At 48.8% G+C, this 22,275-nt stretch overlaps 8 protein-coding genes across 8 annotated transcripts; 3 read left to right on the forward strand and 5 right to left on the reverse strand.

Annotated features, from left to right (window-relative positions):
• The first annotated feature begins 1,859 nt into the window (after positions 1-1,859).
• F5J12DRAFT_406136 (major facilitator superfamily domain-containing protein) lies at positions 1,860-4,242 on the forward strand. The gene is made up of 13 exons (XM_051739267.1): positions 1,860-2,151; positions 2,213-2,239; positions 2,294-2,370; positions 2,422-2,490; positions 2,543-2,731; positions 2,784-3,122; positions 3,180-3,385; positions 3,433-3,478; positions 3,527-3,664; positions 3,715-3,807; positions 3,862-3,878; positions 3,931-4,044; positions 4,106-4,242. Exons 1-13 carry the CDS (start codon positions 2,030-2,032, stop codon positions 4,148-4,150), a joined length of 1,482 nt encoding a protein of 493 aa, XP_051596357.1. The 5' UTR covers positions 1,860-2,029; the 3' UTR covers positions 4,151-4,242.
• Positions 4,243-5,696: 1,454 nt separating this feature from the next.
• F5J12DRAFT_856289 (uncharacterized protein) lies at positions 5,697-7,149 on the forward strand. Its single transcript, XM_051746701.1, has 6 exons — positions 5,697-5,866; positions 5,921-6,018; positions 6,064-6,107; positions 6,171-6,603; positions 6,664-6,961; positions 7,036-7,149. The coding sequence occupies exons 1-6, from the start codon at positions 5,759-5,761 to the stop codon at positions 7,048-7,050; spliced, it is 996 nt and encodes a 331-aa protein (XP_051596358.1). The 5' UTR covers positions 5,697-5,758; the 3' UTR covers positions 7,051-7,149.
• Positions 7,150-7,993: 844 nt separating this feature from the next.
• F5J12DRAFT_406684 (uncharacterized protein) lies at positions 7,994-9,256 on the reverse strand. The gene is made up of 3 exons (XM_051739269.1): positions 8,803-9,256; positions 8,527-8,732; positions 7,994-8,458 (listed from the first exon to the last, which is right to left on the reverse strand). The coding sequence occupies exons 1-3, from the start codon at positions 9,070-9,072 to the stop codon at positions 8,086-8,088; spliced, it is 849 nt and encodes a 282-aa protein (XP_051596359.1). The 5' UTR covers positions 9,073-9,256; the 3' UTR covers positions 7,994-8,085.
• Positions 9,257-9,508: 252 nt separating this feature from the next.
• On the reverse strand, positions 9,509-10,104 carry F5J12DRAFT_856297 (uncharacterized protein). Its single transcript, XM_051746702.1, has one exon. The coding sequence runs from the start codon at positions 9,963-9,965 to the stop codon at positions 9,582-9,584; it is 384 nt and encodes a 127-aa protein (XP_051596360.1). The 5' UTR covers positions 9,966-10,104; the 3' UTR covers positions 9,509-9,581.
• Positions 10,105-10,351: 247 nt separating this feature from the next.
• F5J12DRAFT_726143 (uncharacterized protein) lies at positions 10,352-12,869 on the reverse strand (the record flags this gene model as incomplete). The annotated part of the gene is made up of 12 exons (XM_051741699.1): positions 10,352-10,584; positions 10,738-10,972; positions 11,077-11,163; positions 11,311-11,417; positions 11,454-11,517; positions 11,586-11,687; positions 11,763-11,927; positions 12,180-12,277; positions 12,441-12,540; positions 12,606-12,651; positions 12,705-12,760; positions 12,816-12,869. The coding sequence occupies 12 exons, from the start codon at positions 12,867-12,869 to the stop codon at positions 10,352-10,354; spliced, it is 1,347 nt and encodes a 448-aa protein (XP_051596361.1).
• A 385-nt stretch (positions 12,870-13,254) lies between these two features.
• On the forward strand, positions 13,255-14,417 carry F5J12DRAFT_406813 (uncharacterized protein). Its single transcript, XM_051739270.1, has 2 exons — positions 13,255-14,180; positions 14,236-14,417. The coding sequence occupies exon 1, from the start codon at positions 13,297-13,299 to the stop codon at positions 14,173-14,175; it is 879 nt and encodes a 292-aa protein (XP_051596362.1). The 5' UTR covers positions 13,255-13,296; the 3' UTR covers positions 14,176-14,180; positions 14,236-14,417.
• Positions 14,418-19,401: 4,984 nt separating this feature from the next.
• On the reverse strand, positions 19,402-20,689 carry F5J12DRAFT_896572 (uncharacterized protein; the record flags this gene model as incomplete). Its single annotated transcript, XM_051747958.1, has 3 exons — positions 19,402-19,865; positions 19,933-20,470; positions 20,525-20,689. 3 exons carry the CDS (start codon positions 20,687-20,689, stop codon positions 19,402-19,404), a joined length of 1,167 nt encoding a protein of 388 aa, XP_051596363.1.
• A 428-nt stretch (positions 20,690-21,117) lies between these two features.
• On the reverse strand, positions 21,118-21,654 carry F5J12DRAFT_785684 (uncharacterized protein; the record flags this gene model as incomplete). Its single annotated transcript, XM_051743271.1, has 1 exon — positions 21,118-21,654. One exon carries the CDS (start codon positions 21,652-21,654, stop codon positions 21,118-21,120), a length of 537 nt encoding a protein of 178 aa, XP_051596364.1.
• Between the last annotated feature and the right edge of the window lie 621 nt (positions 21,655-22,275).

The following is a 22,275-nucleotide window of genomic DNA, read 5'->3' on the forward strand; positions in this document are numbered from 1 at the left end:
ATCATCCCTATAACTCACTTCCACATATCAGGCGGATATAACCCATGTCTTGAAGGCAGCATCCGAAACCTCGGCAACTTGATTGACCTTGCGCGAATGTGCAAGCTCACATTCGAATTGGCAAATCCAGTGCTCATGCCCCTTCTTTTCCAGTCGCAACTTCAGGCCTCTAACCCTAAGACGGGGAGCTCCTTAATTGACACTGGTAGGACAAAAACCCCTCATAGAGTCCCGGGGAAAACGAGCTACTTTCTTCCTAATCCGCCCAGCAGCCCAGCCGCCTCTGACATGATCTTTTTCAGCGTAACTCGAAATCCTATCCGGATCTACAGTGTTTCGACAGACAAGAAACCACTGGTCTGCGCTACACATTCTAGTGGGATGTACGGTGGCATCGTACACTTGGAGCTTGTGGTGAGCATGTGATGGCCAGAGTTGGCCAGCTGCCCATTGCTTGTTGTTAACAAGGGGGCAGTAGTGTTCAAAATGACTTGTTGACCTATATAAGACATGAAATACGCAGGGTCCTGCTGAGCATACCAATCCATGGTCAATATTTTTAGAAAAAAAAAATTTCATAGGCCAACGGTAAGTGCTAAGGAAGCGTTTTGCCTTGAATAAGGTCAAATTTCTTCACGGCATATATTCTTTATCAGTCAAAGAGTTATAGGCCAGGTGCGTTCCTGCCATACGACGAAGTAAATGCCCAAGGTCAGCCACATATCTAAGCGATAAGGAGATAGGCAAGTATAGCCCACCTTCGCCCAAGCTATCACCCGATATCGTTCGGCCTCATCCAATCGAGTCTCTTCTTGATAAAGGCTTCTGATTGAGAGATATCACGGTGTATATATATACACACATATACGGTCGACGAATCCTCTCGCACTGATGCCCACCATGGTCAGCTCAACCACAAAAATGGCCTGAGGTGACCGGCATACATACACTCAAAGCGTCTGCTGGAACATCAACAGTTATTCTGGTCTTCTGTGTTGTTCTTGACGCCTTCGACTTCTATCAACACTGTCGCACCTTCATGGTCCTTGTGTGAAGGGAGTTCGACAGGAAAAGAGTGGTTGAGGTTAGTGCGACCACAGGCTGCCTCTCAACTTACCCGACAGCGTTTCGGTTATGATAGAGCCTCAATTGACTCGCAAGAATGACGAAAGGATGTCACTCACACCCATATCGAAGGGATAACAGATATCCGAGCAATTGATACCAGTTTCCCTGACAGTTCCTGGCCTATTCCGAGATGAGTGGAATGCATTCGCCCAGGACCTCGTAGCGACTGAAGGCACGATGTGGATAACGAGGATAAGGCTGACATTGGGCTTTCGGAACTTTTTTTTGTTCTTGGTCACTTTCCGCTTTTGAGTACCAGAGACCCCACACGCTGGCTTGCTACCTCGACGACGTTCCATGGACCCTGCTTGGTCATCCATATGCGGGTAAGTCTGGCTGAGCTCAAGATACGAAGACAGAAAAATTCATTGCATGCAGAATTAATATCATCAAGTATCTCGTCTTGGGGATGTCATGTATGTTCGTATCAGTGACGTGACCCGCTAATTCATTTATCACTCTTGTAATTCCAGCTGTAGAAACAAAACACTCCTGCGGAAGAGCTTGACCGTTCCTCAGCGTACACCGTAGGAAGTATTGGGAACCAGAACGTCCATTCATCAAACACCTTCAAGGATATGTCGATAAAGCGCAACATCCACTCATTTACCTTGATTGACTTGATATCGGGAGCCTGCGAAATTTTTTCTTCTTATCTTCTGTTGTTGCTCTTCCCTTATCGTTGCCGTGCTCCCGCCTGCTCCAACTGACAGCGTCTACATTACTAATTAATGGGAGTATCCTTATCTTTGACATCTTCCCCGTCGTGCTCTAGGTACAGGGCTGCGAGTACAGGGCGCCACAATATGATACTCTTGGCACCTTCAAAATATAAAGTGCCAGCGAGTAAAACATGGGAGCAGAGGTCTAACAACCTGGAAGAGGTAGAGCCTGCACCAATATGACGTCCTTGACTTCCTCCAGAATCAACTTCAAGGATGTTGTTGTTAATCCTGCCAATTTGAAGTGCTCCTCCTTACCACTGTTCTCTCTGCGAAACCAATATTCTGTCAACTTCCATCTGTACGTTTCCGTTGTGCTCAGTTCCCTCCCACGAGTACGATTACCAACCGTTACACCCCAGCTCTTGGCTAGGATTCATCGTGGCTTTGTAAGTCCCCTCAACGTCTCTCATCCATGGCAAATAACGAAGTTCTGTGGTTAGCCTTTCTTGGTTTGCATTTGCCCCCCTTATTCCGGACGTGATCAAAGAGGACCTCCATCTGACCTCTTCACAAGTCGGTAAGTGTGCGCTCAGCCGTCGATGCCCCGCACATAGTCATCTTCTGTCAGGAAACTCCAACGTGGTCTCGCTATGCGCTACGCTTATTGTGCGGTTCATCGCAGGCCCACTGGTTGATCGTTTGTAGTCCTTACATCGTACCACTTGGTCCTTCTCTAATGTCATGTCCAGGATTTGGCCCACGCAAGGTCATGGCTGGGTTGCTTTTATGCGGTGCAATTCCTTCGGGTTTGGCTGGAACTGCACATACAGCGAACGGACTCTACATTGTCCGCTTTTTCATCGGCATTTTAGGGGGCACTTTCGTGGCATGCCAGGCTTGGACCACGGCATTCTTCGACAAGAATGTGGTTGGGACTGGTATCTGGAGTCTATCTCATGTACATGATACTTGGGCTGACATGTATTTTAGCGAACGCTCTGGCAGGCGGCTGGGGAAATGCTGGCGGCGGAGTCACGTTCATCATTATGGTATCTCTGTATAACTCCTTGGTTTCAGATGGGCTCACACCGCACGTGGCGTGGCGTGCGGCGTTTGCAATAGTGCCAGTGCCTTTCCTTCTTACTATTGCGGTCGCCACCCTGGTATTTGGGACGGATCACCCCGCTGGCAAGTGGAGCGACCGTCACAAGGCCATCGCACACGGAATCAAAGCCGGAGGCCCACCTCCCGTTTCCCTCGAGCATAAGGTTGATTCTATAAAAAAAGACGCCTCTGGCGACGTCGAGGTTACCGTATCCCCAGTGAACGGTTTGTGACTGCCCTTATCACCTGCCGCACACTAATATTTTCCATCTTCATTGACAGCATTGGAATCTGAACTTGACTTCGCTGTGAACGAGCCAGTCACGTGGGCGCTTGTAGTGAAGGTCATCACTAGACCTCTGACTTGGTTGCCCGCACTTGCATACCTCAGCACCTTTGGTTACGAGCTAGCCATCGATGCTAACCTGGCGAATGTATTGTTTTCCCTCTACAAGTCGCCCAATTTTGGGCAAACTAAAGCTGGATATGTTAGTAGCGATACGCATTCATTGCCCGTCTTTGACCCCCCTTTTAGATTGCATCCATCTTTGGTCTCTTGAACATCTTCACCCGTCCACTAGGCGAGTTCGTTCTATAATTAAGCCTACTGTTATTGACTTCAAAGTCAGGTGGATATTTTGGTGATTTGATATACCAGAAATTCGGCGTTCCTGGGAAGAAGTACCTTCTGATATTCCTAGGTGCTGCACAGGGACTATTATCCATTGGTCTTGGGTTGTATATTGACAACAATCAACACCCTTCGCGTAAGTTCTCCCTTCCTGACGGTTCTTCAATAAATTGACTGGAAATGCAGTGACAATATTAATTGTCTTGCTCGTTTTGATCTCCATTGCCTGTGAAGCTGCTAACGGCGTCAACTTCTCCCTGGTTCCCCACTGCAACCCTTGTAAATGCTCCATTCTTGTCAAAGAAAACGCATACTCACACTGCCTCGCTGTAGGTTCCAATGGGTTCATGGTGAGTAGTGTAGCTATGTAGATCTATGACATGCACAACTGACCACCTTTAGAGTGGCATTGTGGGGGGTACAGGGAACCTCGGAGGCATCATGTTTGCTATGATTTTCCGGTTCCAACCCACGCCTCTCGGCAAGGCATTGTGGATTTCTGGGATTATCGCCGTGGTATGTGGCATCCCACTCCTTTTGGTGATCCCTTCCAATCATTTCTTTTTCGGTTAACTAGGCTATCAACCTGCTGCTTACAGTCATCCGCGTACCGAAAGTCTGATAGGACGTGGGAAACTTGTTAGACTAATATGTTGTGAATTATGCTTCCCCGGATGTATTGAAGTCGTTAGATGTGTTGTAGTACATAAAAATACTGGAATCTTTTCTGATCGGCCGAGCTCTGATGCTACTTGTCATCCACCACAACTACTGCAGAGGTAAAGCAGCGGAGTCGACAGTCGTCGATGTCAACGAACTTAGTAATTAGTGTCTATTGTGGAGTCCGACGTCGAGCCTCGGGTCAAGACCCGGGTAGTTTCAAGCGGATAATCCGGATGGCTCTGGTTTATCAGAATCGGCCTGCAAGGTACAGAGAACTCCCAACTGGAGGGTATCTTAAGAATTGCCAACGAGACGAAAGCATGGCGAATTTGACAGTCGGTCCAAAGCGAAGCGAACGAGCAAGGACCGAAGAAGAGTGGTAGAGAAAGAGTGGGATGTTGTCGCTGTGAGTGGGTCGAGTGTTTCGTCTGTACGGACCATGTTGAAGAACTCGACGCCGCGCCCGAGAACAGATCAAAAGTGGAACCCGATCACAGGACCTTCAAGAATCGAACGTGGTGTGCTGTCTGTCATTTGGAGGCCGCGTTAACACTGCGTGAGTGTCTGAGGTGGGGCAATACCTACGAAACAACAAGGATCAAAGAAACTGTCGTGTCAAACTTACATAATGGCTATCGCACGCAACCCCGTAAGGCTTGATTGTTCTCGGCCCACACTTCTCTCCACACCCACCGAAACCATTGGGCTGTACTGCTTTGTGCCTAGGAGTGGCGTTCTGCGGTGCCCTCCAAGCCAAAACCTACTTGATACTTACATTTTCCAGCACTGGGCCCGGGGGGTTTGTAACAGTGAAGGACCCTTAAACCAAGCGTAATGCCAGTACCGCTATCCAATGCTTGTCGGGCTAGCACCCGCCATACAGTGGCCCGCGTACGTGGTACGAGGGCACTGTAGCACTAGACCACAAAGACTTGATGATGGACGACGATCAAACTGTCGTTACGAGCGGTGATCAAGACTCCCCGAAAGCCGCACGATGTTCCTCCCCTATTACCCCTGAAATCATTGGCTTAAGAGTAGCGTTCTGCTGTTCGCTTGGCCGGCATCTACTTAATACTTCCGCTTTCCAGTACTGGGAGCTCGGAACCGTGCAAGTGTCATGCATTTCTGGGAACTTTGTCACTTCATGGTGAGGGAGTCTGTCCTCAATGGGCTGACTTGTGTACTTGTGAACAGGCAGTGACCCCATGCGAGGCTATTTACAGTACGTCACCTTCGCTGTCTCAGAGTGCATATATTCGAGGCGAACTATGCGCATATTAAGCGGCTGGAGATCAATTATAAGTCTCATATCATCGGGAAAATTCAGGGGAAAGTAAAGGATGCTGATGGTTTCCAGCTCCGTTCGTCTGGCTTGCGCCATATCAGACTAGTGGGGGCTGTTTCAGCGAGTGCTCGTGCACGCTTGGCCTTCCACATCCGGCTTCACGAAGCGCCGAAGAAATATAAATGACTAGATTGGTGGCGTCCAGAGTCCCCCTATCACACAGATATCAGAGCTGTTCCGTGCACTGGTCATCCACTGCCTTCTCTGCTCAACTCTGCGATGAGTTCTCCTCCTATTCTCAATCCTGACGTCTATCTCAACTATCTCATTCCCTCGATCGCAAGCCAGTATGAGCTGAACAGAAATATGACTCTGGCGATTCTGGGTGTGCGTTAAGCGAATGTAAAGCCAGTCTGCCGAACCTGACTCCCGTTTGCAAAGGCCTTGATATGGGATATCCTATCCAGCATCCCAAGCGATTATAAGTTGATGCAGATGGGGAGAGTATCCGTCGTACTGTTTGCCTACTTCGTGGCTAGGTCAGAAATTTGGTCGTTCGAGTGCTGTTCTTGAACTTCTTATAGGCCAGCATCGATGGTCATGGTTCTTCTGGCCATCTTATTGTTTAGTATGCTCCTGTCAACAACCGAAACGCAAAAAACTGACGGATAGCGGCGGATGATATCCTTAGCGGGTCCTGTCTTGCACTGTGGAGCTGTAGCTTTGGGCATCGCGACTTGTCAAGTGGTATCTTCCGCAGCAGCATCATACCTCTTTCTCAAACGTGTCCATGCCGTCTACTTCGGAAACAAAGTTCTCCAACATATCTTCAACTTCCTTTGGCTCGTTGGCGTCGGCACGTCCTGTGCCGTATTCGCTGGCGTCTATTGCAGCTCTCTCGAGATTGCCGATACCAAGCACTGCATTCGGCACCGAGGCTCGTCTGCGTTGGAAATCGCGTTTATGGACCCCGTCCTTTTCGACACCCTTGTCTACTTCGCGATCACGCATAAAACCCTCATTACTCACACAACACGAGGAGGCTGGAGGGCACTGTTCCGTGGTGGCAGAGTGCTCCCTCATTTTTCTCGGGCAGTCTTGCAAGGCGGGCAACAGTACTGTTTGTAAGCACACCCGACTTCCTTCGCGATCACATCATTACCTAGATGTGTTCGTCGGCTCAGGATAACGATCGGCATCACCTTGACACGCTTCGCATTGAGTTTGTCACCTGCATCTCCAACACTCCAAGTTATCTTGTCGAGCCCTGCGGTGTCATTGACCAGTGTAATGGCATGCAGAGTCCATCGGAACCTGATCATCCAATCAATGGATAATGGTGGTGGGTCGGGAATGGAGCGGAAAATACCTGGATTTTCAGATACCCAGGTAGTGGATATATCGCTCCCGAGGAGACTAGGTCCGATGTCACCAGACGGTGGATATGATGTTCGGCATGACTCCGCAATTTCTGAAGCCGAGGTTTGAAGATTCTCTTGACTGGCCACTTTAATATCTATTGACTTATGAGCCTTTGGGTATTCGGTTTCATGCAGACAGTGTATCCCTAGTAGTCCCCTCGGTGTACATTTTGCAAATAATGGGATGGCCTGTTGCACTTCAACCTATGGCATATGATGCAACGGACGCTAGTTGTAGCTAATTTCGTGACGAACAAACAAGAGGGTGCACTCAAATCCGCGTACCTGGGGGTAAATATGTTAGCCAACTGGTGGCGCTGGTGGTCACTAGGCAGCCCGGTCACCACGACACCACTCAACTTTCGCACAGATAAGAAGCAATGTTGGCCTTGAGGGCGGAATTGATGAGTTGGTTTTACCGTATGTGAGCTCGGCTTCCAAAATACGGTGATCCTTACTCTAACATAACGTGTATGTGGCAATGCCCTGAGCAACCCTTCGAGGGGTATTGCTGTGTGACCAAGTTCCTCAGCACCATATCTAGGCTGTGGAGGACGTGGACGTGCGTAGGGATTTCCTGAATCCCTGCACAAGCCCCTTCTGAGCTGGCACTGTAAAGATGTAGGCTTCGCCAAATGATGGCCAGGGTTAGTACTTGAATATGATCCAATGTTCGGTTGTCGGTTCCAGTATCTTGCCTTCACTTCATCTCAGCAAGCCTAAACCTAGGCTGTGTTAATAGCAGACTGGAGACTCTCCGAAAGAGTCAATTCCGATCACCGTTGATCTGCCTGCTCAATGTAGACCGGATCAGATGAGAAAACAATGACCATGACCATATTAGTTAGGGGGACAAGGGTAACTCATGGAGTCGAACTTCTAGGTCTTCATGACGTCAGCCCATCACGAGTGGCTCCGGATACTAAACTCGAAGAGTTAATCACCCGGCCAACCATCTACACGTTCAACCCGTTGGCAATTGTGACAAAAGGAATGGCATAATAACATAGACATAACTCGTAAATACGTCTGCTCCGAACCACGAAATATAGGGAAGAACACCGTTAACTACTGAAAATTAGTTGGCGATCGAGAAGATAATTGTGACATTAAACGAAACATAACCATTCCAACAAAACAAACTTCTACACACCGAGGACATACAGCCTCACGTACGCCCCGCATCTACGTGCCCCCACTCACTGGGGCCTGGGGAGCTCCAGACGCGGGAGGTGCGGTACCGGGAGCCGGACCCTTGGGTTCGACCTCTCCCCTATCCGCGGCAGCCAGACTTGCAGCCCCAAGGTCAGCAGCTTGCAGGGTTGACACTCGTAAGATGTAAAACAATAAGAACAAGGGCCCCGCAATGATATCTAGAATTCCATAGAACACCATTTCGGATGTGGGTGAGATCGTGTTAGAGCCTTCGGAGAGACCCCAGCAGATGGGATAGAGTGACCAGATGAAGGCGACGTAGGCCCCAAGACCCCAGTAGCCTGAACGTACGTTCTGGCCGACGCGGAAGGGATATCGCAACGAGTGTGCAAAAAGGCGGTACCTACGTGCAGATCAAATGGCGTAAATATTTGAAAACCGTCACCCAGGGCACGAAGAACGGAAACGCACCAGAGGTAGAATAGCGCGGCCAGCCCGAATGCATAGTAACCCCACTTGTACTGACTAGACACGAGGGCTCCAACCAGACCGGCTACGATAAGAACCCACGAGAAGAAAAGTGTGGTGAGGATGTCCGAAACGGTCATATTCGTAAATATGAGCAAGCCGAGGAGGATAAGAGGTGCGTTGATGAACCACTGTATGTACCTCACATACTACCAAGGGAAGAATCATGACGTCAGCGAATGACACAACACCTCCCTAACGATGGCTGCAACTACTCACCCAAACCTGCCGTGTGCCGCGCTGATTAAGGATGACGGCGAAACCTAGGTCCGATGCCATTGAAAAGTACGCGATAGTCGAGACAGTTAGAACCACGATTGGAATCTGGTACGGGATCCTGTTACGATGACGGCCGAGGCCCGTCCAGAAAAGGCTGACGAGGAGGGATAACAGCATAATCGCAAAAACTGCCCAAAGCCAGTCTGATGCATGAGTCGTGATGTGGAACTCCCCCGCGGGCGGATTGCTCGAAAGGGCCTTATTGACCATAATAGCGACGTCTGTTGGGATCTCAAGTGTGATGAACTAGTGGGTGGTAATCGGGGGGACCTGAGTGACGGTGCAAATTGATCTTGAGCATGGTTATATATATGTGCGTCTGCCCGCCTGAGTAATCATCCGTAGGCGCAGGCGGGCGGAAACCTGGTTGCCAAGACGGGCAAATAACAAAATACGCATGCTACGTCATGTTCGCCTTGTCTACGTCATGGATCGACGAGGGTCTTGGCCCCCCGACTCCCGTCGCGTCTGGTTGACGAATATCAGGACTCTCCGCATGATCGGTGAGTAATCGTTAATGGCACAGAATAACCAAAATTCGCATCATGGATTGAAGAATGCGATATAAACATGGTGAAGTTAACCAAGAGAATCTGAGAAGTCAAAAAGCGACGGTCGGTGGTCCACTCTCATCCGCTCATCTTTCAGCATCCTGCACACGGTACCAAAAACGGTCAGATGGATGTTCGTTTCAATGCGTAAATTCTGCAATATGCCACTTACCGCGAATCGATACGTGCATCGTCGCCTTCTACGCCGACTACGGCCTGAGGTGTCTTGGCCTCGATCACCTGCACGAACCGGGTCACCCGTCGCATGAGCAACCACCACTCACCATCACCACTTCTATCAAAAAAAAAAGCACGACTCACATAATGATTATCACAATGTGGGCAATACTCGTCGCTCTCCTCGTAGTTCGACATATCCTTCCTGAAAGCCTTCTTGCACTTCTTACATATGAACACCATCTCCATCGTCCTCTTTAGTCGATGGTCCTGTGTCTCCTCGTGACACTCCGCGCAGTCGAACCACTGCTTGCAGCAAGGTGCCCGTATAGACACTTGTGCATTGAGGACATGCTTGCTTGGCGGGATGAACATCGCTGGAGGGAGTCGATCGGATCGATACGTACCACATCACGTAGGATTGATTTTCCCTGCGGCGCACCAGTGTCACTGAGCAGGATGAGCTAGCTTCGCCAGTTAGATACCACTTACAATGCCAACAAGTTAGTACGTAGCAACTTGCAGGGCAGGCGAGAACTCCTTTTTCCCACGCCTCGACGCCATGTACTTGTCGAACCTTTATTCTGCCCAGGGGAGACAACAAAACGCCTACATGAGGCGTACGAAAGCAGCTTATGTATACTAATGACTGAGGAACGTATATTACAACTATAACTATAACGCGTCCTTGTACTCTGTGCACGTTATCCTATGACTGTGGCTCGAGATCTACAAAAGCCCAAGGTTAACGCTCCGTTTCCCTAACCGACCAACAACCGAAAAAAGGTGCACGACTCACCGATAGGCGACCTCCAGATATGCACTAATCGGTTGACTTCTGACCTTTGCATCACACCATGTCTCGTGAACAACGCACCCCTCGAATTCGTCATCATACCGCCAAACTCGACGTCCCCACTTTCTGTCCGGCGATTCGGCTGTAAGAGCACCCCGGACCCAACAACTTTGACGTCGAAGACGTCCATGTCGGAATCTTCTCTGTAACGCTCGCGTTCCCGTTCCCGAGGCTCGTTGTCGCGATGGTACGGACGGTGATAGTGATGAGGATGTAGAGGCTGAGAGATGTGCTGCCCTTCCGTAGTATCTTCCACTTCCCTACCCGCAATCCTCTCATAACTAGGCGGACTATTCACCCAGCCACGCTCACCCTGCGCAAACCTACCAAAATCATTGAGTTCCGTCGTGCGTGCGTGCGATTTCACACTCGGCGCGATATATACAACATCATCGTTCCCCACAAATGCATGCTCCAACCTCGCCATGAACTGTGATCTTGCCCGACGGTTCGCCCGCGAGTGCTTACGATCACGTGATGCATCCCTCTCGGCCATTTCACCTTCGATGGAGCGGGGGAAAAATATCTAGAAGTTAGTGCGAAGCACAGATTCGAAGCCCCGGGTGTCAACACGAAGGAGATATGCATGAGAAGGGTGAGCAACAGAAAAGAAGGAAGGAGTAGACGCACGACGAGTGTTATTCCAGACGACATGACAACGCCAATACCTGCAACGATAGCCAATAGATCTTTCACACCACCCAAAATCAGCGCCCTCTATCCATCCGAACACATTATGGCGAACTCACCTGTAGGTAACCTAATAAGGCATCACTATCATCAGCCTCGCGGCCCACAACGTCGCAACACGGCGCGTACAGCCATGTAGGGAAGGCGGAAAGAAAGGAACGGAAGTCCTTACACTTTATCATTAATATGCTGATGTGGTCGCACTCCGTCGACACCGAGTATGATACATGGAATTGTGAACAAGAAGCGGAACATGATGCGAATACACTGCGGGGATATAACTCCTTACCCGAAAAGCGCATAAGGGTGTTGGCAACATACATTTAGTTCGTGGAATTTTGTCAGTCTGATCAACGTATTTTTGTCTACGTTGGACTGTTTCTATGCGACGAGCCAGCAGTCAGCCCGCTTCAAAATCTCATCCACGCAGAATGACTGGCAACACGCACCAAATTCTCAATAAACGATGGAAACGTCCATAATACGGGAAGGAACCAAATCGTCAAGAAAAAATCCCCCATACTCCCTGCAAGCATCGTATATGCTTCACACTTTTATCCGCATCCAGCACATAATCCACTCTCGTTCAGTACGACAGTAATTCTTGAGGACCACGAAAGACACACCTTCAGTACGTCATCCCGAGTGAAAATCGTCACGAGTGGCATGTATATGGTAGCAACACACGAGCCGATAGCCCATGCTTTGAAGTAGACCGTTCGGAACCAGTCTTGTTCTGCCGACGTCGACTTCACGAGGAAGACCCAGAAGCAGAGTTCTGTATATATGACCTTATGTGAGTATGTGCTATTATGAGGCGAGGTAAGCCAGTTGCATCAATAAACCGGTGCGGATGACGACGCAACAATCATGTTCCGTTCCTCCGCTTTGGATCAGGGCACGCATGGCCAAAGATGCGATAGCGTGAAAAGATGAAACATAACATACCTTCTAGATGGCTTACCCTGCGGTAACGATCAAAACAGCATCGTCAGCGTCTTGGTGTGCACAGACACGTGAATACAAAAGAGGATAAAGCATACGTACATTTCGGAACTCCATGCGAATGAGAAGCAAAGATAAAGCGGCAATATGGCGTTGCGTGATCTTTCACTCCACAGCTGGTATGGGGTGGGAATAACTGCAAGGCCATAAAAGGCAGTTGTATATGGTTCACAATTGAATTCAGAAGAGGAATTGGTTATCCATCAGATTTCGAGACAAGGAGAAGCGGCGAGGTCAAGGACAAATGCAGGTTGGTCAGGTTAAGTGGCAGGAGCACGAGATAACACACGAGGACTCACTCCCATACCCGGGAATAAAACTGTACCCGTACTGATACTTGATTACTGCAAAGCCTACTGCGAACGTGATCACCAGTGTTACACTTGATATGTACGTGTACTAAGTGTTGATAGTGGCATAGTGGGTGAGCTTAAACCATCATTCAGCGTCAGGAATTGACATACCGTCATGATACGCTTAAAGGCACCCGAGTGTGGACCGCGATTCCATCTGCACAAACCGACATTCGAGAGTCTTGGGTGTAAGAGCAGGACGCGACTCACTTGAGGCATTTGAACCGATCAAATGACCATAGGTGATAGACGAGGAAAGATCCCAGCTGCGACACGAATCAAATCCGAGACTAAAGACTAGCGATGGAGTTTCGATCTCACCATTAAAGACAGAATGGCCCATGTTAAGCTCACAGCTGGTGCGATGTGGGTCATGGTTTAGGGCGAGGCGAGAAGAGAGAACTGAAGTTAGTGAGGTCTTGTAAAGGAATTTGCCTTGGAGATTTGTGTCCTGAGTTAGCTATTCAAAAGATAGCAAGAGCGCAGTGTACAGTGTCACGTAGGAGGACAATATAATCAGTCACCGGGAGGTGAACGGCGCACAGGCTAAATATACTCCCGGTTGCACCTGAAAACCGGCCTGTTGGCAATGACTTAAAGAGGACAGCTCGGAATCGTTCGTGCAGGATACCAGCGGGAGGGACATATGAAAATTGTGATGGGCATTATTAGCCATCTCTGATCCGCAATTAAGCAAAACCTGTGATCCCAGAGAAGAGAGGATAAGTACAATAACATCCTGGTGTTCCGGAAAACGCACGAAGACCGTTATCAGGAACCAGTATTAGTGGTCCGTTGATGAATGACGTGGCTGCACATGGCACACGTAGGCGTCTCGGTGTTATGTGTGAACCACTGGGTATCTTTGGAGATCGGTGCAAATAACGTTCCCGTGCCACACAGCCTCATCGTCGTCGTCGTACTGTACGCAGCAGGAAGCCGGGCCCCTCCAGCCAATCACAGGCTAGCCTCCTCCAAATTAAAAAAAATAAAAATAAAGTACATCAAGTACTGCATTGTTGTCATGGCTGCCTCACAGGAAGACCGAGAAGAGCTTTTACTGTCTTGTCGATACGGTGAACTCCAGAACGTACAAGGTTTCGTCACTAGACACGGCGCACCTGCGCTTGCCGATGCACGAGATGACCACGGAAACACTGTTCTCCATATGACATGTGCAAATGGTCACGTAGGTGAGTGGCTGCTTTCTCACCCACCGTTATGTACCAGGCTCCGCAACGGTCGTAAGGCACTTTTAGACATCCTCGAATATCTCTTTTCCCTGGTTCCAACTTCGTTGCTTGCACAACAGAACCATGCAGGTTCAACGCCACTTCATTGGGCCGCACTCAATCGGCACCTCCAGATTGCCCAAAAACTAATTCAGCATCCCGGCGGACCCGGCGTCGACCTGATCGATATCAAGAACGCAGCGGGTAGATCACCCCTCGGCGAAGCTGAGATGGCGGAGTGGGATGAGGGCGCGCAATGGTTTGCTCAGGTGATGAATATCGATGAGGTGAAGAAGGAGGAATCCGACGGGCAGATCGATTCGTACCAGTCAGTTGACATCGAGATTCAGAATGTCGAGGGCCAGATTGCGCCATTGACGATCAATAACGCTACTCAGGCATTATCGACATCGTTAATGGAGTCACACGAAAATCAAGAGTCCCGATAATACGTGTAAGTGCATGCCTAGCTTCTCTGATAACCTGCCCTCATCGATACTTGTGGACAGATATATTTGATCGTGCTGCTGCACACCTTCAAGTTTCACCTCCTGATTATGTTCGGAGGCAATAAAGTGTAACATAGCGTGGTTATCAAACATCTTTTGATCGAGGTATCCGTGCCTTCTGGTGACATTCAACAGATGACCGCGACGAGCGACACTGATACATCCGATTTGGTGAAGGTTCACATGGTGAACGTCCTCTAGTTTATTACAACCAAACTGACACCACCGGACGGTGGTAAAATTAGCTGGGATGGGGTGTGTATGAAGCCAAAGGCAGCAGAATATTCTGGAGGAGAACCTGTTGAGGCTACAAGTCGAGATCATGCCCAAATAAGGAAAGGAAACTATGCCCACAGATAGAATAGATGTCATTTTTCTATGCTATTGTTAATTGGGTTTGGGTTCAGCCAGGGTTCAGACACCAATCTGAAGCCTGGACCACCTGAGCCATGCATTTCGGAAGAAATAAAATGAAAAAACATTACTGCAGAGTTTGGAAAGCCCAAATTTTTGTGCTTGACTTCAAGCACTGAGGAATTTCACTACACTGCAACTCATTGGTGGACTATCTGAGCCTTTTTATACAGCCCAGTGACTTTAGGGCAGGCTCATAGCTTATCTATGATTGCATCATAGGTGACATCACCACTCTAACTTAGTTAGGTTTAGATGCTACATGCATGAGAAGGCAGTTGGTTATCATCCAATAGGATTAAGGGTGCATACATAGCCCATGATCACTGTCCCTGTGACTATACAGCCCCTGGGGGAATTATAATTACAAACTCCCGACCATAATTTGGGGGAAATAATGCTGGGAGTCGATAGATATGTCCATTGGGATGTCCCAGGTGAAATTTGAATGAAATTGGCGGTCGGAAAAAAAATCTACAGGGGGTAGAAGGATGGTCAGACCACAAAGTGGTATCTCTTTGGAAATACTGCTGGGAGGCTGGAAATCATTTCCATTGTCTTCAGTGGGATTGATAACACCCAGGACATCCATCCCTAGCAAGCTGGCACCCCCTCCTGATGTTACTGGATCGCCATCCCTGGGGTATGAGGAGGGGATCAGGTATGTTGATGAAACAAATATGGGGACCTTTGTAACACAATTCTGATGGTCTTGTAATGTCATACCCATGGGGTAGACATAATTCAGATAGCTAGATCAATCTCTGAAATTGTTTTGATGGAGTGAACATGGGGAGGGCAGGGTAACATATCTTACATGGATATTCTGACACCTAGAAATGCTGCAACCATTGTCATCATCCATTGTGACTTTCAGGCCCTCCAGGACAACCATTCCTGACAAGCTTTCATGCTTGCTAAACTTTACAGGATTAGCACCCCCAGGATAAGAGGAGGGGAATGACACATAGGGTCCTTTCTGGTGTGATCCAAATGGTCCTGCCATGTCATTTGAGTGGCACAGACATGGTATGGACAGCTGGATTGATCTGGAATTGTTTTGATGGAGCAAAGCTGAAGAGGGGGGTTCACATTTGGGCCAGGTATCATCCCAAGATGCCAAACATGTTGCTACCTGATCAGACTACACTAGGCAACACTGGGATTCAGTTCCACAGGAATGGGAACCACAATCTATATCAACAAAGGTCTGGTTCAGAGTCCAACTCTGAATGGCATCTTCCAAAGATGTTGGCTCTGGCTTTCCCTCTGAACCTCTCAGCCAAGTTGCATCCAACTGGATCCAAAGCTGACAGGTAAACAGAAAGAAAAGTTTCCCAACCACTGGCCCCAGACTGGACAGTTGGGCCAACCACTTCCAGTCCTGCATGATCAACCAAGGCTGCAGTTGGATGGTCCTTGACAATTTGGCCCATGTCAGTCTGCTGCCAATGGGAAATTGTCTGCAAACACCAGCAAACATTGAGCCAGCACCATGGCCCCTGTCCAAATTGACTGTGACAGCCTGTCACTCATTTTGGAGCAGATGGAATGTCATTTGCAGCCTCTGGTAGGTCAATTGACTTTCATGTAATCCAAATAAATTACATCAGATATTCTATCAGTGTGCCCACCCGACCACCCCTGCTGAGACCATGCTGCACCACTTGAAATGGTGTTCATACTGTGGAAACCTCTTCCCCTGCTCTCAGGTTGATAGGTACAGGTCCATACAATATGGGGAATGACAGACAACACAGATGAACACCAGCAAACATCAACCCCTTACCAAAGCCCCTATCCAGACCATGTCCAAATGCTGGGAGACCCTGGGACCTGGTTCAAGCACATTGATCATCATTCCCAGATTCCTGTATGTCTATATTACTGCATGTATTACAATGAAATAGAGAATCTACATCAGATAGTATACCAGTATGCCCACTGGATCACCCTGCCTCAGAGCATGCTGGCCCACTTGGAATGGTGTTCATCCATACAGGCCCACTTGCATGGGTCTTGTAGTACCATGTCCTGGTCTGTCCACCATGACAAACACTGATGAACATGGGCAAACATTTGTGAACATCAGTCCAGCATGGATGGCCCTGAGTAAACATACTGGAGGACTTGTTTACTTGTTTGGAATGCATTAATCAGCTTTTCCAGACTCCCCTAGGTCAATTGCATGTCTGGTAATACAAATAAAATACGTCAGATAACATATCAATGTTCCTGTCTGACCACTCTCCCTCATGGCATGCTGGACCATTTGAGGTGGTGTTCGTCCCTCCTAGATCAATTGCAATTGACCTTGCTAGGACATTTACAGGTCCATACAGCCAGACGAACACCAACGAACACCAACGAACATCACTCCAGAAGCAATGCCCCTGTCCACATTGACTGGGACACCCTGCGACTTGTGTGGAACGCATTAATCACTTTTCCCAGACTCTCCTAGGTCTATTGCATGTCTGGTAATACAACCAAAATACATCTTATAACATTCTGATGTTCCCATCTGACCACTCCCCCTTGGAGCATGCTGGGCTGCTTGATGTGGTGTTCATCCCCCCTAGCTCAATTGCAATTGACCTGTTCTGAACATGTCTAGGTCTGTACAGCAGGGCGAACACCAACACACACCGAAGAACACTGTTCCAGAACCAAAGCCCCTGTCCACATTGACTGGGACACCCTGTGACTTGACTTGTTTAGAGTGTGCTAACCATCTTTGCCTGACTCTCCTATGTCAATTGCATGTCTTGTAATACAACCTACATACATGATATAACATACCAATGATCCTGTCTGACCACTCCCCATCATGGCATGCTGGACCCTTGAAGTGGTGTTTGTCCCCCCTAGGACCACCAAAGTCAACCTAATTTGGACATCCACAGGTCCATACAGCAGGACGAACACTGATGAACACTGACGAACACCAATGAACATTGATCCAGAACCGAAGCCCCTGTCCACATTGACAGGGACACCCGGAGACCTGTTTTGAGTGTACTAACCATCTTTGCCTGACTCACCTATGTCTATTGCATGTCTGGTAATACAACTAAAATACATCTTAAAACATACCAATGTTCCCATCTGACCACTCCTCCTCAGAGCATGCTGGATCGCTTGAAGTGGTGTTTGTCCCCCATCGGACCACCTCAATCGACCTAATTGGGACATCCACAGGTCCATACAGCAGGACGAACCGCATGGAACACCAAAGAACAGCAACCCACACCAATGAACATTGATCCAGAACCGAAGCCCCTGTCCACATTGACTGGGACACCCTGTGACTTGTTTAGAGTGCACTAACTATCTTTCCCTGACTCTCCTATGTCTATTGCATGTCTGGTAATACAACTAAAATACATCTTAAAACATACCAATGTTCCTGTCTGACCACTCCTCCTCGGAGCATGCTGGATCACTTGTAGTGGTGTTCGTCCCCCCTTGGACCACCTCAATCGACCCAATTTGGACATCCACAGGTCCGTACAGCAGGACTGAACCCCATCGAACACCAATGAACACCAACAAACATGAACAAACACCAATGAACATTGATCCAGAACCAAAGCCCCTGTCCACATTGACTGTGACACCCTATGACTTGTTTCGAGTGCACTAACCATCTTTCCCTGACTCTCCTAGGGTCTATTGCATGTCTGGTAATACAACTAAAATACATGATATAACATACCAATGTTCCCATCTGACCACTCCTCCTCAGGAGCATGCTGGATCGCTTGAAATGGTGTTCATTCCCCTAGGACCACCTCAATCAGCCTAATTTGGACATCCACAGGTCTGTACAGCAGGACGAACACTGATGAACACCAATGAACATTGATCCATAACTGAAGCCCCTGTCCACATTGACTGGGACACCCTGAGACCTGTTTCAAGTGTACTAATCATCTTTCACTGACTCCCCTAGGTCTATTGCATGTCTTGTAATACACATAACATACATAGTATAACATACCAACATTTCCATCTGACCACTCCTCCTTGGGGCATGCTGGACCCATTGAAGTGGTGTTCATCCCCACTAGGACCACCTCAATCGACCTAATTTGGACATCCACAGGTCCATACAACAGGACGAACCCCATCGAACACCAATGAACAGCAACACACACCAACAAACACCAATGAACATTGATCCAGAACCAAAGCCCCTGTCCACATTGACTGGGACACCCTGAGACCTGTTTCCAGTGCACTAACCATCTTTCCCTGACTCTCCTATGTCTATTGCATGTCTGGTAATACAACTACAATCCATCTTATAACATACCAATGTTCCCATCTGACCACTCCTCCTCAGAGCATGCTGGACCCCTTGAAGTGCATCAACTGAGTGCACAGAGTGCATCGACCGAGCGCACAGAGTGCACCACAAGTTGGCACCACATCATTGATACATGGGGAACTGGATGAACAGAATTCATCACTGTCTCCCTCTGTACCCATACCCTTGCCTTCCCCCTCCCCATCCCTCTGCTTCCCTCTATGAGGTGGCCTTGCCTCTTCTTGCTGGAGCCTTTCGAAGCATTCTTTGCCTTTGATGACTTCTTAGTCTGTGCCTCTTTCAGCCTCTGCCTTTCTAAGATGAGGGCCTTGCTAGCCAGCAGTTCGTCATATCCAGCATGCTCCAGGAGCTCCATCTGCAGTGCATTCCTGGGCTTTACCACTCGAGATGCTTGTCTCCTGGCCTGTTGCTGTTCCTTCTCAGGTGGAGATACCCTTGATCTTGTAGAACTTGGGATTTGTCACCAGAACCACCTTCTCACCCTCCACCCGCCATGTCTTCCCAGGACTCTTTTCACTCCCTTTGGTCGCATCAGGTAATGTCTGAAGGACAGAAAATATCCTGCCAAGGTGGTCCAGCACCTCAAACTCCTCCAGGGGTGTCCTGTTCTTCATCACCTGGTGATACTCCCAAATATAGCCAGGCTTCGTCCAGAAGACATTCCATGGTGACCTCCATGAAGGTTGTCCTGCTGTGGGTCCTGGGAAAAACAGGTTGACCCTCTCTGCAAAGCTTGACTGTCGGCGACCAGCCCCTCCACTCCCTGCAATTTCTGCATTGCAGGCCTTGAATTCGCAGGCACGTATTGTCCTGAAGGTCTGGTTCAGAGTCCAACTCTGAATGGCTTCTTCCAAAGATGTTGGCTCTGGTTTTCCCTCTGAGCCTGTCAGCCAAGTCGCATCCAACTGGATCCAAAGCTGACAGGTAAACAGAACGAAAAGTTTCCCTACCACTGGCCCCAGACTGGACAGTTGGGCCAACCACTTCCAGTCCTGCATGATCAACCAAGGCTGCAGTTGGATGGTCCTTGTCAATTTGGCCCACAGTCGGTCTGCTGCCAATGGGAAATTGTTCCACTTCGTCCAGAGGGGGAATCCTTGGCCAGGCAGGTCGTCCATCACCCCTCTTCAACTTTCCCTCCATCAGCTTGAGCACCTCCAGGTCGTCATGATCCTGAACTTCTGGAAGATGGGGGACATGATGCAAGTCCAGGTCCAAAAGGAAGAACATTCCCAACCGCTCACACACCCTGGAGACCTGCAGAAGGGCCATGGACTCTCTCACATGGAAGTCAAGGATTATTGCAGTGGTGGACGTGCACCGAATCATGTGGCAGATGATGCCAGTCAGAATCCCAAGGTTGGGTGGTTCCAGTTCCTTGAGAGAGATCTGAGCCAACTGGAGGGCCCTGATGCGTCTAGCCATAAATTCCAACCAGACTTTGGTCGGGATCCAGAGAATGGGATTGGAGGCTAAAAGCTCTTCCATCTGCAAAGATGGAAGCATCAGATATGAGCATGATGGAGCTTGGAAATGCATCACCCTTTGTGGCACCACCAGTATTGCCTGCTCCACTGCAGCCCCACTCATCCTGTACTCGTCTCGCACCCCATATGACCTCTTCTTTGCATCTCCAGAATACATGTTGATGGCCTGCATGCATTCCCCAATGAAGTTGTTGTTCAGGGCATAAGCATCCTTGTCCATGACAAAGGTGGGGCTGTTGTCATTGGGTCAGATCACCTCATAGGCCAGATTATATGCACTTCTGAATGCAATGTGAGTTTGCCTTGCTCACTCCTGTGACATCTCTGCTTGGATCCCCCCATACTGTCCAAGCATGCAAGTGTGGTGGGCATTTCCTCGCAAATATCCACCTGCCCCAAAGGAAGCTTCCAGGGCATCCAGTCTCCACAATCCAACGAGCTTTTGTCACATGTGGGGTGAATGCTGATTCCCAAGTCAACCAAGAGCTCTCCATTGGCCCTGTCTACCATGTGGGACCAATCCAGAGCTGGAAGTCCATGGAGGAGAGCTTGGACTGGTGTTTGAACGGCTCCTGACAGGGTGGTTTTCATCCACAACTTGATTCCCTTGCATTCCAGGACAAAGAAGAAGGAACCATAGTTTGCAAATCATGAAGGGTCCTCTTGGATGATTGCCTCCATGGTCTTCTGGATCTGCTTCAACACTTGCATAGAAAAGGGGACTGCTTTTGGCCAACCAGCCATCTTGGTTTTGCCACCCTTTTGTGCCTTGAACTGCACTTCCTTCAGAGTGAGAGAGACATATGGTGCACTCAAAACATCCACATGTGCACAGATCGCTGGAAGTAGGACATGCTCCCAGAAAAAGTCGAGGACCTCCTTTGGGATGCGATTGGCACGCTTGTGTGTCATCTTGTCCCTGTGGATCATCCTGGGGAAGCAAATGTAGACATTCATGGTGCCAGCAGCATTGCTCAAGGCACCAAACACTGTGTGAGGTACTCCACACAGAGGAAATGCCATGGTCAACCATTCAGTACAGCTTCTGATGGCACTGGAATCTGCCTCTGACTGAGGCATGAGGATGTCAACATACACATGATTGTGCTTGTGCATAGGAGCCTTTTCCTTGATGATGGGACCAAGGTAGATGGGCAGCGGTGTGTTGAACTGTAGGGAATGCATCACCCTAATATTCTACTTTCCGGACCCTGCCCCAGGGTCCGCATGAAACCTGCCTTATATGGAAGGTTTCCTGCATGAAACCTGCACAGCCACTGAATGAAACCTCACAGCCACTGAATGAAACCTACACAGCCACTGAATGAAACCTACACAGCCACTGAATGAAACCTCACAGCCACTGCATGCAACCTCTTAGTGAGTGAATGAAACCTACACAGCCACTGAATGAAACCTCACAGCCACTGCATGCAACCTCTTAGTGAGTGAATGAAACCTACACAGCCACTGCATGCAACCTCACAGCCACTGAATGAAACCTCACAGCCACTGAATGAAACCTACACAGCCACTGAATGAAACCTACATAGCCACTGAATGAAACCTCTTAGTGAGTGAATGAAACCTACACAGCCACTGCATGCAACCTCTTAGTGAGTGAATGAAACCTACACAGCCACTGCATGCAACCTCTTAGTGAGTGAATGAAACCTACACAGCCACTGAATGAAACCTCACAGCCACTGAATGAAACCTACACAGCCACTGAATGAAACCTCACAGCCACTGAATGAAACCTACACAGCCACTGAATGAAACCTACACAGCCACTGAATGAAACCT

This window comes from Pisolithus orientalis (genome assembly GCF_024613125.1).
Source record: "Pisolithus orientalis strain OTSU chromosome Unknown F5J12scaffold_40, whole genome shotgun sequence".
NCBI lineage: Eukaryota > Fungi > Basidiomycota > Agaricomycetes > Boletales > Pisolithaceae > Pisolithus > Pisolithus orientalis.